The sequence below is a fragment of the Pelmatolapia mariae genome, linkage group LG20, assembly GCF_036321145.2.
Source record: "Pelmatolapia mariae isolate MD_Pm_ZW linkage group LG20, Pm_UMD_F_2, whole genome shotgun sequence".
NCBI lineage: Eukaryota > Metazoa > Chordata > Actinopteri > Cichliformes > Cichlidae > Pelmatolapia > Pelmatolapia mariae.
Window position 1 is genome coordinate 17019868 of NC_086244.1, and position 13673 is coordinate 17033540.

Here is a 13673-nt window from a genome sequence, read left to right on the forward strand (position 1 = left end):
TGGTGTCCCTCTTACCACAGCCACAGAGTGGGGAGTGGGTCCGGTGATCTCCCTGCACCTCGTTCTCCTCTGACTGAGCAGCATCCCGCGGGGTTGGGCTCTTGGTGTCCGGGTTTCTGCCTCTGTTCTCCGGTTCACGACTCTTCGCTTCAGCTCTCGGAGCTCCGTAAGTCTTAGTAAAAGTTAAAACACAGAGGAGACCTTCGCTTTCCGTTACCATGGAAGCAACAAACAGAGAAGACGTTGGTCACAGCTCAGTGTATGCGCATGCGTCACCGCAGCCGACATGCTGCTCCGGTGCGTCAGCGTGCCCGCCGTATTTCTCCGGGGCTGCCCCGCCCCCTAAAGCACGAGAGTGTAACGTGTGAAGTTTTGGAGTTTTTTTTGTAAGTTCTTTTTATTTAAAACGTTTTTGTTTGTTTTTTTTTTTTTTTTGAAGTGAAAAAAGATTTTTAAATCATAGTATAGTAATTATAGCACAAAGTTTGGTTTGTTTCAAAGTCTGACTTAATGCGAGCTTCAGATCGTTCTGCCTCCTCTCTGCACATCCACGAACGACCCTTTGCAGGTCGGCAGCGACACTAAACTTTATTTGTTACTGTGAGTCACCTCAGCCCCATTTAACACTTTTGATACTAAGGTAATTTAGATGATTTAGGATGAGTCGACACAGTGAAATGTGTGGTGATATATGTCACTTCCATCATCTTTCATCAGTGACTTAAATTAAAACCCCCATCTTGTTTTTCTTTGCCTGACATGATCCACAGTCAGCTTCGTTTAGTGAAAACAATTTATGAAACATTTTCATAAACTATTCAATGCTGGAAAGTTCAGTAAACTTTCCTTGAAATTAGGTTTAATCCCCTTTAAAATGTGATGTGTAGAAAAATGCATGTCTTTAATTTTAAGAGCAATGCACAGGAACATCTGTTTCAGCAATTATACAATTCTTCTAAGTCCATGGCCTGGAATCACAGCCAAATACGGTGTTCACAAGAATGAACTTTTAGAACTTACAGATAGGCCTGTGTGCCACAAAACATTACTGCAAAGATGAGAACACTTCACTCTGAGTGACATTTAACAATACACTGACTTGTTTTTCAGCTTCACTCATAGGCAGGATGTTTTTAATTTTAGTGATACTGATCAGACAAGAGGAAGCAGTCCAGGTTGGAGGTTCACTTAAAGCACTTAAGTAAGTAAATGTACACAGTGGTCCTATCGACTCGCTCATTCAAGACAGTGAACGTGGACAATATATCCTCATTTTCTTAACAAAAACTCATTGTTACACACAGGTGCAACACAAAAGTGATGCACGTAAACTGATTTGTACGTTTATCATTTCATGTTCTCTTTAAAATCCACCAAGTCAACAGTAAACAGCTGACGGTTAGCTTTAGGGTTGGGTGTGACGTAAGTCACGAGGTAAAAAAGGGAGATTTTCAGAAACTAGAACTTTGATTTTAAACTGAGTCTAAGATATTTTGGCAACTTCTATTTGACTTTAATAAACCCAACCACTTCCCCTAAACCTATCAAATACCTGGTGGATGTGAAAAGGTTATTTACGCAATCATATACTGATATATGACCCTGGGAAACATAGTCATGATTGCATTCACATTCAACTCTTAACACTAGTGGGTACCTTTCAGGTCAAAAACGCACTGGATGATAGTCTATTGAAAGCCATAGACTGGTCTTTGCTTGACCTGATAGTTTCCCTCCAGTGTACCTGCACAGCGACTGGCTCCTCCCACCAACCTGACATCATTTGGCTCTAACAGAAAGCAGAGAGTCATCAGTAAAAGAATAAAGTGAGTTTGAACTACATCAAAGCTGCAGCTCCTCTTCTACCTGAGCAGGTGAGTCCAACAGCTTTGCCAGGTGAGCAGCTGTTTCTAGCTGAGCCTGAGCTTCTACAGTCCAGGAGAGCAGACTCATGGCCTCCACACTGGAACTCTTTGCTCCACACTGGAGCCTCCACTTCTCCATAGAGCGCCCCCTGGAGGACCGAAGGAGGCCCGCAGCCGAGCTCCCTACAGACCACTTCTGCATCCTGCTGGTCAAAGTCAGCTTCACACACTGAGGACCAGCTCTGGTTAGACTTCACCTCCAGTCTGCCTGAACACAGAGTGGAACCATTCAGCAGCCTGACAGAGTCTGGAGACATCAGAGAAGATCAAACAGAGACAGATCAGAGACAGCAGACACACAAGAAAAAGATTGTATCAAAAAAATGTAGTGATTCACCTCCAAAGAAATGGATTAGGTGCTTCTTTTGCGGTACGGACTCCTCCTGACATGTCTTTGGAGGTGGAGGGACACCAGAGTAATTGCTTAAAGGAGCTTGCTTCTTCGACATCTTTAAGAGTTCTAAACAAATGTCTGTCCTCCTCCAGAAAATCTTATGTACGCAAACGCGCGTTGCAACTTCTTATCTGGTGCGCGTCTTTTATTTTGACAGCGCATGTGCACCTGCGGACCACTTATGTGCACCCCTGTCTATAACTACCTAAGTTATTTAAAAATTATTATCATTTAGCATCATTTAGCACCCCCAGCATCTTCACAGTAATAACCCTGCACTTTGAAAAATTACCTGCAGGTGTGTCAAACATCAGCTTTTGTGTAAGTTGGCCACATAAGCAGGTTGGCATGCCACGAATCAAAACAGCAGAAACAGAAAAAAAACTCTTCAGTCCAACTCCAGACTTGTTTTATCGACTGCATGATTTACATTGTTTTAAGTTTTGTGCGTTTACATTTAATAGTAACTTATATTTGTATCTGTTCATCACCCTGTGTGGCACCTGAGGGTCCAGACCACCGGTCAGAAGAAACCCAACTGATCCTTCTCCTGGAACCCTGAACTGGACATTAGTATGGTTATCAGAGTAAAACCAACACGTCCCAACTCGTCAAATGTGTGACGCATGGTCAGGCTCCCTCTGCTTCACTTATCGACGCGCAGGGTACCCCCCTCGCGTCGAGAATTGACGTGCAGGGTCCTCCTATTGAATACTATGCTGCTCCCTAATCGTTTATTGACGACAAGAAATTGCCGCAGAAGAGCCTGTTGTCCGTATATTTATATATTTCCGAAATCCCATTGTAGTGACGTGTACTGAACACAATATATTATATAATGTAAACAACTACCTGAGAAACAGCAGATACAGCAGATAAATTAATTATAGGCCATTACTTTTGTATCGTTTATTGCATTTATGGAGGGAGAGGTGTATGCTGGGTAATGGCACAGCTAGCGACCGGGTGACATTCACCCGCTTCGGCTGTTATCACTCCATACAATGGGCGTTATTAGCAGAAATCAGTCCCATAGATATGGGCCATCCACCTGCTAGATTGTTCAGAAGGTTGTTATCATCCATCCAGATGGAGGATCACTAACAGGAGCGTGGAAGACTCCAGAATCCACTCTGGCTGGAATCCGGTGGATACAGCAGTGTTACAGGTAAGACCATTTAAACGGACAGCATTTATAGAATGACTATTAAAGGTCAGCGAGTGTCAATAATGTTAATGTGGTTATGTTAGTAATACACCGAGTGCTAATATAACAGCTTTAAGATGCATTTGTAGATATTATTACGTGTTTTACCGTCTTTATGGTGCTAGCTTAAAGTTACGGTGTAAACGTTAGCCTATATTGTAGTAAAGCTATTACTGTTTAAACGATGTTGGGACAGAAATATTAGCTTCTGTCATGACTGATGAAGTTACTAGTTAATAAAGTTTCCAGTAAAGTGATTAATCGCAGCCACAGATTGACAGTAAATATCCCGATTAGCTTCAATGCATCTCTAATGAATATGTGCAAGTTTCAGTGCTTCGTTTAAACTGTATGATACGTATACTGACCCAGGGTCAGTGTAAAATGCAACCTTAGCTGTGTGAACAAAGCCTGGCTCGTTTAATCCTGCTTGAAAACCTCAGGATGCAGGTTCTTATTACTCTTTCCTGCTGGCACACCTGTCACACCTGAGAGTCAGCTAGAAACTTACAGTGACGTGGACATCATGCAAAGACTGACAGACTCTGCAATACTGCAAATGATCAGTGACTCAGGTTAACACTAAACTTTAAACAGTCCCTCTGTGTTTCTGTGTGTGCTGAGCATCTAGAATCAGATTGAGTCAGGCTGCATCAGCTGAATCTGTTATTTGTAAATATCAATATTTTTTATTCAGGTGTGGGTATAATACGTAAGACTGCAGTGAAGTGATGTACCAGATTAATCCCTGGCCGAAGGTATCGTACTTAAATCAGACTACTGATCCAGCCACATCAGCCTTTTGTGAGGTCTGTTTAAAGTAGACTTAAAATGAACTACAGGTTCCTGAGAGGTGGACTGAGAGCACAGAAACACATGTTCATACATACAGCTGTAGCAAGCTTACATTAATTTTAAATAGATTTGTTACTCTGATGTCTGTCTCTCTGTTAGTCCTCTGACAGACTGGTACCTGTCCAGGTGTGCTCTACCTGTGACTACTGGGACAGCCTCTAGCTCCTGTAATAGAAACTTTCTATTATTCTCATTTAAATATTTAAGTGCTTATGCATATGCTTAGTTGTGACACTGTTATAGACTGTTCAGTGAAAGTTTCTAAAACTAGATGAACTTACTTCAGCATCAGCAGTTTGAGAAAACAACTCCCTTTACAGGTGCTGATAAGGCCGAGGGCACAAAACAGCATAACCATTGATCCGTTAGGTTTCATAGCGAGGCGCGTGAAGTGTGGTACGATCAGTTTGTAACTTCCTCCCTCTTCCTTGGAATGCATAAAGGAGTAGGAGCACGACTTCTGTGGCAGAGCTGACATGACTGTGAACTGTGATGTTTGATGTGTGTTGGCTCTCCTGCGCACAGTAATAAATAGCTTGATCACAGCTTTTTCTGTGTTGCAGACTTTATTTACAAAATTCCACGATACCCCCCACCCTCCCACTGTGAACCTGAATTGAATATTCAGAAGAAAATGAATGGATAGACTGACATTTGTTTAAATACTTCTAGAAATCTGAGCTGTTGGTGTGGTAATAATATTAGAGCTAGCAATCTTTCTTACTGAATCTCTACTGTGAGTCATGTTACCTGAGATTAATTCTATGTTTACCTGACAGCCTGTACACATGTGCTGTGTGAGGGATGTAAATCAAATCAGATCTTAACTGCTTACATTTAAGGAGCCTGTTCATATTTAATTGTAATATGAACCAATGATTTTTTGATTGCTGATTCTAAGAGAGTCTTTGTGGAAATCCTGTTTGGCTTTTTGTCATTTTAATTCTCTTTTCCATTTTCCAGAACAGTTCACCACAGTCGCTGTCCACATGGGTCAGTGGGACCAAGCAGCACTCTGCTAATGTGTGGACTCTGACCAGCAACATCCAGCAAGACCCAGACAGCGTTTTCGATCTCCCAGCTGGTGTTTTTTGTTTGTCTGTGACTGGAGAGTCAGATTTTTGTTGAAGCTGGAGGAACAGCCTCACACTTGCAGAGGTAAGTCAGTTTGTAGAGATCCCTCCCATCTTGACTTTTATGTGCTAGATTTCTTATCTGAAACAGTAATATTTCAGTGACTGCTGCTTATACCACAGGTTAACACACGCTACTGATCCCTGATGGGAGAATCATCACCTCTGCCAACAAAGAAGCCTGGTGGATGTTTGTTTACAGTCTGATGATGGGACATCATGCTCTGCATCTTCAAAGTTTGTCTCTTGATTATTATTCATACACAGTAATGTGAATTATGCTTATATCTAGTATAACTGGACCAACCTGGTGCTCTTCATTTATGGAGGCTGTTGAGTCTGAATGTTGGATGTTGTGTATCTCGTGTTCTCTGGGCTTTGTTGTCCTCAGTCTTTTTGCAGGATCAGAAAACAAAACCAGGAGGCGTGTAAATGTTTCTTCTCCAATTGGATGATGATAAGACTGTGACACGGTATGCCACCTTTAGTCTTGTGATGAAGCAAAGCTCAGGACAAAGTATGATTAAATGGTACCCACATGTGTGCTGCTGAGAAGGATGTACAAGGGCACCTGCAGCCAAATCCAAGCCTCCTCAGGTTAGTTGTAGTTGCAGAATGCCATAGGACTGAGACAGCTGAGGCATCAAATGTTTGATTAAATGGATGAAAAAGAGAAGTTTCTTTCCTGTAATTATCACTTTTTAAAATCTTTAGCAACTTCAAGTCTGTCAGCATGCTGAGGTCACAGAAACAAGAAAAGAAGCTTCAGACTTCAGAGTGTTGTTTACAGTTTTCTGTCATCATGATCTCCCCTGAAGTTTATCACTATTACCCAAGCAGTAAGTCCACAATACTGTAATGATGATTCTGACTTTGGTCACAGTTGCATAATATTTTAATAATGTACAATTATTTTTTGTAATTCATATTTTTTCTGTTAATCAAAAATTTACTTTGTGAAATTTGTATTTGAGAATGCAGAATGTGACATATTTTTGTTCAATATTTAATTTCTTTCAGTTGCAATTGTTAAATGAAAAAAAAAATATATATATTCTAATTTAGCAAACTAATTTATCAAAAATATATATACATATATCTGTATTAGTTTTAATACATTAATTTGACACCTGTATTGAAAATACCATATCGTATTCATACAGAATCAGTATGGTATCATTGTTTGTCTGTTCACTGATTGCTGAAACTAAGAGCTACTTTGATCTGTTTAGATTTAAAGTATCCAAAGTTGAGCCCTAATGTTTCTTCACCCTTGTGTGTGTGATATGTGATTTCCTGCATGCTGGCAGAGCAGAGCGGCCGTTTGTGCTCACAGATGGTGACGGTGTGGAGAGACGGTGGTGTTTCCTCAGAAGAACTAGCAGAGCCACAAAGAGCACGAGTCCATCTCACCACCTTGACTTGCTGACTGATGCTCGTCTGCACTGCACAGAGGAAATCAACTGACCGAGGTTTGTCCAGTGACGTGTTATGAAATGTATATTTGTTTTATGCTTACAGATATGTTTTTCTTGACAGAGGCTCTGCAGAGGTTAGACAAAGCAGAGAAAATATGTGCTTTACATTTTACTGTGATTTACTGGGATATTTGTTGCCTGATGTTCAGCAGGAATGGAATCAAAGGGAGATGTTTTTGATGTTTTTGTAATGTTGTGAGTAAATCTTCGGTATTATTTATTTGCTTGGTTATTTTAGGAGTGTTTCTGGGTGAGGGAGAGAGGAGTCATCATCCAGGTAAAGTGACGTGGATCAGTGGACACACTTGTCTCCCCTTTAAAGGAGATACTCTTAGAGAGAGACGATCCGAGTCATCCCTAAATGTTAGTGCTTTCAAATACACAAACATTTTTAAAGGACAAAAATGAACATCCAACTTTGACTGTAATACAATTAAATCTTTGCATGTGTGTTTTCAAACTCTCAGATGGGCAGGATATTAGTCTTGGACTGTCTAACCTGCCGGAGCAGCAGTGAATGACCACCACACATGAGCATGTTCCTGCAACATTCAGCAGCTTTGCTTTTGGTAAGTAGAGTTACCTAACTACAGCAACTCTATACACATGCCATCCATTTCTAACAGCCTGGTTACTTCCTGTCAGTTTTTTTAGAAACCATGTGGTCACCTGACCTAACACTGTTTCTTCTTCTTCCCCTTAATGTTGAAGTGTTAAATGTCAAACAGCTGGAGAGGAAACTACACCAGTGTACTGGAATGTTTCACCAACACGTGCCAGATGCTGTTCCTTCATGGTTTCATCACCAGAGACAGCCCCGCCCACCTCAGGACCTCGCCATTGATCATGACGATTATAATAATGACAGCGAGCGGAACTAAGACTGTAAAAATCCACGACCAGAATGTTTAGATGCTTTCTAATTATTAATGAATACTGAGAGCCTCTTTCTGTGTTTTGTCTGGTTTTTTTTTTTTTTTTTTTTTTTTTTACCTCATTTGTTACTAAGAAAGTTCACCAAACTCACACAGTTTACATTCTGTATGTTTCCATCTTTACCAGCCACGCTCTACCTGCAGTTAAGAAAATAATCCTTAGAAATCGTCGTTTTTCTCTTTTGTAATTTTGTAATTCAGTGAATATACTGCGTTGCTTCCTTTTATTGCGTCACACATTGCTTTAAGTTTTTCAGTGTCCAGTTATTATGTGTGCCTATGCCAAGAGGCACACATATTACTATTCGTCGGATTTATTATTATTATTATGTGTGCCTATGCCAAGAGGCACACATATTACTATTCGTCGGATTTATTATTATTATTATTATTGTGTGGATGCCCTCAAAGGGCTTCCACACTATTGAGTTCCTGTTTCTCTTTATTGTGTGGATGCCCTAAAGGGCTTCCACACTATTGTTTTCCTGTTTCTCTTTATTCTTTATTATTCCTCTAGTTGCTTCCGTACGTTTTTTGCCGATTAACTACTCCCTCAGTTTTCAGCCGATTTTCTCAGTTCAAACTCTAAACTGTTCTGCTCTTTCTGCTAATGCCAGCTATGACTTTTGGTGTTTATTACTATTATACTTTTTAAAATATTACACTTTTTTCCTTTAATTTGTCCCATTGAAATGAATGGAAAACTTCCACAATTCTGCTAAAACTTGCTTGTTTTTGAAACTTAACTGCTTCCTCATACTTTCACCTAGAAACTCCATTCAAACTTTAAAATGTTCTCAGATTATTGGGCTATTCCTGTGTGATTCAGCTTTTTCAGATCTTCTACCGTTTTAATTTTATACCTCTTTAAGTTTTCAGTTGCAAAATTGTGATTTTTCAGAAAATACATGCGTTGCTATGGTTGCTATGCAATTAACTCAGAGTGAGTGCTGGTCTGTTCTGAATTTTCTCTTCATGTCCGAACAACTTCTTGCTACTCGCTCAATTTCCACTCAACCCCCACAAATTATACATCAAAACGTAGGTATTTTTGCTGGCTTTCAGACAATGTTACTGTCTTTATTGTGAGATTTACCGTTTTTTCGCAATTCACCTCGAAGTGACACATGGTCAGGTTACTTCCCATTCAAAGGCTATAGGGAGGTTTTGAAATTCAGAGCTGAAATTCTGTAACAGGAGGCATTTTAAAATCGCCATATCTCTTGAACAAAGCAAAGTTAGGACATGAGGCTTGTGCCAATATATCTTCAGACACTGCTGACACTCACAGTGGAATCAGTTTTTACAATTATCTTACCGTTGAGCAATGTATTACGTTTGTTTGAGGGGTGGAAATCTGTCCTTCTCTCAGTCTTCAAACTCTGGAAATGAAGCCGTTTCTTCTCTCGTCATATCTCCGCGACGGAGGTACAAAGAGCTATGAAAATCGCAGTCAAAATACACCAAAGTCCGCTGATTCACCCAGTACAAGAATTATTCTGCTAGCCCTCCTAGTTTTTGAGTTACACGACGTTTTGTAACTCCAAAAACCGGCGTTTTTCGCCTCTCACCGCGATCTATTTCTGATTGCTGATCTACTTGTTTTTCAACCACCCGCCCCCTTCCCAGGTGGCGCAATCAGTAATGACACGGCTCTGCACCTCAAAGGTCCTGGGTTCAATCCCACCTTGCTTCAACATTTTTTTTTCATTATAAATTTATACACTATCACAGACCTGTCATTTATATTGATCATTTATTACAATTCTGCAAAGTTTTATCATTTTAGCAGCTTTTCTAATATGGACCGAAATACATACAAGTACCCAGCCTAATGAAGCACACAGAGGCAGTAGCTCTGATTGGTGAATTTGAGCAGAATCAGGTTGTTCTTTCATTTCATTTCTTTATTTATTTCACACATGGTTCATCCTGTTTCTTTTTCTACATACAGAACCTTCTGCCTCTTTTCAGCAGAAATTCTGCCTCTTTTCAGCAGAAATTCTGCTCATTCACCTCTTTTCAGTGCAACGTTCTGCTTCTTTGCCTCTTTTCAGCAGAAATTCTGCTCATTCACCTCTTTTCAGCGCAACGTTCTGCTTCTTTGCCTCTTTTGTGCAGAAATTCTGCTGATTCATCTCTTTTCTGCTCATTTCAGCCTTTTCACCTTTTTCAATGCTTTCATCTTTTTCAAATCATAGAGTTCAAATCAAAATATAGTATTTTTACCAAAGCATTGTATTTGTACGGAGTACAGTATTTCTGCCAAATCATAGAATTACTGCAATTTCATAGTATTTTGAGGAATCCCTTTTGTTATAGTATTACTTCTAAGTCATAGTATTTCTGCTTTGTCATAGTATTTGTACTGAAACATTGTATTTCTGCCAAATCATAGTATTACCGCTATTTCACAGTATTTGAGTTAAATTATAGTGTTTCTGCAAAAACATTGTATTTCTGCTACTGTATTTCCGCTGTATTACGTAGTGGCAAAGTAGGAGGCTGACTGTTACTAAGTGCATCAGTGTACATAGGTCATCTCTTGTGTTGGAGTGCCCTCTTGTGGCGCCTTTTGGGTAGTGCCTTACTAAATGTGAAAATGTGAACACTGCAAAGAAGTGGTATCAGACTGGTTTGTAGTGGAGGAATTTGTTGCCAGTTTCTTTCATCTTTAATCCGTATTCCTGTTGTAATGTAGTAGTACCACAATATGGTAGAAACACTATGTTTTGGCACAAATACTTTGATTTGGTATACTTTAGCTTCTTCACCCCTTTTCAGCACAAATTCCAGCTTTTTTGGCTGTTCTCAGAAAAAAAAAAACTCTTTTCAGCAGAAACTCTGCTGATTCATCTCTTTTCAGCGCAAGTTTCTGCTTCTTTGCCTCTTTTATGCAGAAATTCTGCTGATTCACCTCTTTTCTGCAAAATTTTCAGCCTTTTCACCTCTTATCAGCACAATTCTCAGCCGCTTCTGCTCATTCCACCATAATTGTCAGTCTTTCCATCTCTTTCCTTGTGAGAGTGAGTTTGGCACAGTGAGATGAGTCTCTGCCTTGAGCCCAGGAGGGCCAGGTTCGAATCCTCCTCAGGGAGGCATTTTTTTTCACACCACCATAAACTTTTTGCAACTTTTCATCTTTTTCAGCTTTTCAGCAGACAGCTTCAGCGTTAAGGCATCCACACAGCATTTTCGCAGGAAATGCAAATTTTCTAGTTATTATTATTCTAGTTGCCACTTTTGCACTTTTTTTGGCACTTTTCTACTTCCACAATTTTCAGCCGATTTTCACCGTTCAAATTTTAAACTATTCTGCTATTTCTGCTAATGTGTGCTATGACTTTTGGTATTTTTTGCTATTATACTTTTTAAAATATTAAGCTTTTTTCCTTTAATTTGTCCCATTGAAATGAATGGGAAACTTCCGCAATTCTGCTAAAATTTGCTTGTTTTTGAAACTTAACTACTTCCTCATATTTACACGTAGAACAACCATTCAAACTTTAAAATGTTCTCAAATTATTGGGCTATTCAGGTATAAATCAGCTTTTTCAAATCTTTTACCGTTTTACTTTTATGCCTCTTACAGTTTTGAGTTTCATTTTTGTAATTTTTCACAAAATACATGCGTTGTTATGGTTGCTATGGTCTTGGCTTCCAGTGTGCCACTGAAGGTTTTGCAGTCTTCTCTTCATGTCCGAACAACTTCTTGCTACTTGCTCAATTTTCACTCAACTCACACAAATTATACATCAAAACGTAGGTATTTTTGCTGGCTTTCAGAAAATGTCACTGTCATTGTTGTGGGATTTATAGGATTTTGCCAAATCCCCTCAGACCAACACAAGGTCGGAAAAGTCTCCATACAAAGTCAATGGAGAGTTTGTTCAAAATCACAGCTGGATTTCTGTCATGAGAGGCATATTCGAATCGTCATATCTCCTTAACGAAGCGAAGTTAAAACATGAGGCTTGTCCCAGTATATCTTCAGACACTCCTGACGCTCACAATTCAAGAATTTGTTTCTCACCTATTACCGTTCTGAAATGAGTTAGACTTGTTTGAGGGTAGGAAATTCGTCCTTCGCTTAGATTTCTTCAGATTTCAAACTCTGGAAATGAACCACTTTTTTCTCTCGTCATAACTTTTTGTTGGATTTCCACAGAGACCTGAAAATTTCCATGACTGTTCACCAAAGCCTGCTGTCCCTTACGGTGAAAGAATGATATCGATATTCCAAAGAGATATAGAGTTACAAAGCTTTGTTCGAGGGCACGTCAGGGCAGTTTTCTCTTCGCCTCTACTCAGTTATGTGCATTACAAGTCAAATATCTTTAATAATTCATATTTTAATGATAAATTGTCAACACTGAAAGATTCCCCCATCTCTTCTGAACAAAACGGTGTAAGAATGACTGTTCTAGCCCCTATGGTTAGGAAATTATGGCCATTTGTTTGAGGGGAGTCCTCACTATGAGAAATAGACTGCAGAAATCCTGTCTGTGCTGCGTGTGTGTAAAAACAGGTGCACCTGTTTTGGCGGGAAAAAGCACAGAGCCTCTCTGATTGGTGGATTCAAATTTAGCAGCTCCCAGGCTGCTTGACTGACCTAGAAACTTGATTTTCTTTCCCTGTGTGTGTGAGAGACACAGAGAGAGAGAGAGAGCCTTTTTATGGGAGCATCTTATTGTATGATTTAAATTCAATATATTTAGACTGGTTGACTGAATTTGATCCTGTGTGTGTCTCTCTGTGCTTGTGTGTTTCTATATTTGTCCATCTTTGTGATTGTATTACTGTTATACCTTTTTTACAGATTATGTTTCATTTAACAATTACATTTGAGGGACCCTTAGCATGTTCAGCATTTGTTCAGCTGTCCATTTTGCTTTTCCAATTTTTCTATTTAACTTATTACTATTGTGCTAAGTCATAGCATTGCTGCTACTTTTCAGCATTTGTGCTAAATACAGCATTTCTGCTAAATCATACTTTTTCTGCTATTTTATGAGATTTGTGCTAAATACAGCATTTCTGCTAAATCATACTATTTCTGCTTTTTTATGAGATTTGTGCTAAATACAGCATTTCTGCTAAATCACACTTTTTTTGCTTTTTTATGAGATTTGTGCTAAATACAGCATTTCTGCTAAATCATACTTTTTCTGCTATTTTATGAGATTTGTGCTAAATACTTCATTTCTGCTAAATCATACTATTTCTGCTTTTTTATGAGATTTGTTCTAAATACAGCATTTCTGCTAAATCATACTATTTCTGCTTTTTTATGAGATTTGTGCTAAATACAGCATTTCTGCTAAATCATACTTTTTTCTGCTTTTTTATGAGATTTGTGCTAAATACAGCATTTCTGCTAAATCATACTTTTTCTGCTTTTTTATGAGAGTTGTGCTAAATACAGCATTTCTGCTAAATCATACTTTTTCTGCTTTTTTATGAGAGTTGTGCTAAATACAGCATTTCTGCTAAATCATACTATTTTCTGCTTTTTTATGAGATTTGTGATAAATACAGCATTTCTGCTAAATCATACTATTTTCTGCTTTTTTATGAGATTTGTGATAAATACAGCATTTCTGCTAAATCATACTATTTTCTGCTTTTTTATGAGATTTGTGATAAATACAGCATTTCTGCTAAATCATACTATTTTCTGCTTTTTTATGAGATTTGTGATAAATACAGCATTTCTGCTAAATCATACTTTTTCTGCTTTTTTATG

At 38.9% G+C, this 13673-nt stretch overlaps 1 protein-coding gene and 1 long non-coding RNA gene across 2 annotated transcripts in view; one reads left to right on the top strand and one right to left on the bottom strand.

Annotated features, from left to right (window-relative positions):
- Positions 1 to 84, bottom strand: part of cfap53 (cilia and flagella associated protein 53) — an 11810-nt gene extending 11726 nt beyond the window's left edge. The window contains exon 1 of the mRNA XM_063465294.1: positions 16 to 84. Coding sequence (XP_063321364.1) covers positions 16 to 84 — 69 coding nt within the window. The remainder of the gene's footprint in view (positions 1 to 15) is intronic.
- A 6779-nt stretch (positions 85 to 6863) lies between these two features.
- Positions 6864 to 7471, top strand: LOC134619579 (uncharacterized). The gene is made up of 3 exons (XR_010092013.1): positions 6864 to 6986; positions 7231 to 7355; positions 7460 to 7471. It is a non-coding gene; the product is annotated as an uncharacterized LOC134619579 (long non-coding RNA).
- Positions 7472 to 13673: the final 6202 nt, after the last annotated feature.